The sequence below is a fragment of the Sander lucioperca genome, chromosome 10 (genome assembly GCF_008315115.2).
Source record: "Sander lucioperca isolate FBNREF2018 chromosome 10, SLUC_FBN_1.2, whole genome shotgun sequence".
NCBI lineage: Eukaryota > Metazoa > Chordata > Actinopteri > Perciformes > Percidae > Sander > Sander lucioperca.
Genome location: NC_050182.1, coordinates 6,431,418 through 6,432,793, shown reverse-complemented (window position 1 = coordinate 6,432,793; position 1,376 = coordinate 6,431,418). Strand labels below are relative to the sequence as shown.

General features: G+C 47.5%; 1 protein-coding gene across 3 annotated transcripts in view; it reads left to right on the top strand.

Annotated features, from left to right (window-relative positions):
• pi4kb (phosphatidylinositol 4-kinase, catalytic, beta) overlaps nucleotides 1-1,376 on the top strand; it is a 25,074-nt gene extending 23,698 nt beyond the window's left edge. For all 3 annotated transcript variants that reach the window (XM_036006094.1, XM_036006093.1, XM_031310640.2), the window contains one exon: nucleotides 328-1,376. In XM_036006094.1, the coding sequence (XP_035861987.1) occupies nucleotides 328-509 (182 nt within the window). In that variant the 3' untranslated portion in view covers nucleotides 510-1,376. The remainder of the gene's footprint in view (nucleotides 1-327) is intronic.

Genomic DNA, 1,376 nt, shown 5'->3' with positions numbered 1-1,376 from the left:
TACCTTCATCTTCTCCCTATTAACCTATAAAATGACGTGTTTTCTCATGCGGGACGGGAGAAGACACAACATCAATGCATCTCTATTATTGTGCGGGCATAAATTCTCAGAGTTTTGCGGGAGCGGGCGGGAGTGTAACACACACGTTGCGGGTGCGGGCAGTAATGGTCAGAAATTCGCCGGGAGCGGGATGAAGAAAACAGTCCCGTGCAGGGCTCTAACACACACACACACACACACACACACACAGACAGACACCCAGCCCTGAAGTCTGTTCTCTTTGAGTGAACATGTTTTGAATATTTCCACGTCTGTAATATACCCCAGGTACCCAGCTGCCCTGTTTCCATGGCAGCAGCACAATGCGCGGCCTGAAGGAGCGTTTCCACATGAGTCTGACGGAGGAGCAGCTGCAGGTGCTGGTGGACCAGCTGGTGGACGGGTCCATGAGGTCGCTGACCACCAAACTGTACGACGGCTTCCAGTACCTCACCAACGGCATCATGTGACCTGTCCTGTGTGTGTGTGTGTGTGTGTGTGTGTGTGTGTGTGTGTGTGTGTGTGTGTGTGTGTGTGTGTGTGTCTCTCTTTTTGCGAATGGAACACAGGTTTCTCTGAATTCCAGAGAATTTTCGCTCGTACAAAACAGACTGAAGCTACGTCTCCATTTCTTACGGTGTGTGTGTGTGTGTGTGTGTGTGCATCTGTGTGTGTGTGCGTCTGTGTGTGTGTGTGTGCGTGTGTGTGTGTGTGTGTGTGTGTGTGTGTGTGTCTACAGACTGATGTTTTATAACTCGACTGCAGAGACTTTGAGCCTCCCTCTGATAGTCTTTTTGTTTTAGTCTCTTATTCCAGCTTCTTCTTCTATAGAGAAGTGAAGTCCCGCCCCTTCCTGTGTGTAAGTCCCGCCCCTTCCTGTGTCCAGCGTGGGACTTTATTTCAGTTGAAATGTGACCGGTAGTGAACGGGGAGAGGATCATAATGTTCTGATCCTGTTGATTAGGACATGAATTCCACAGCTGATGTTAGTCAGGTTAAAGATCATTGGTCAGGTGGAGGAAGGCTCAGTTTGGGGTAGTACTGTTGAAGTATCAGGCTGTAAAAATACTTCATTAGGAAGGCTCAGTTTGGGGTAGTACTGTTGAAGTATCAGGCTGTAAAAATACTTCATTAGGAAGGCTCAGACTGGGGTAGTACTGTTGAAGTATCAGGCTGTCAAAATACTTCATTAGGAAGGCTCAGACTGGGGTAGTACTGTTGAAGTATCAGGCTGTCAAAATACTTCATTAGGAAGGCTCAGACTGGGGTAGTACTGTTGAAGTATCAGGCTGTCAAAATACTTCATTAGAAAGACTCGTCATTATTGTTTTAGAGGG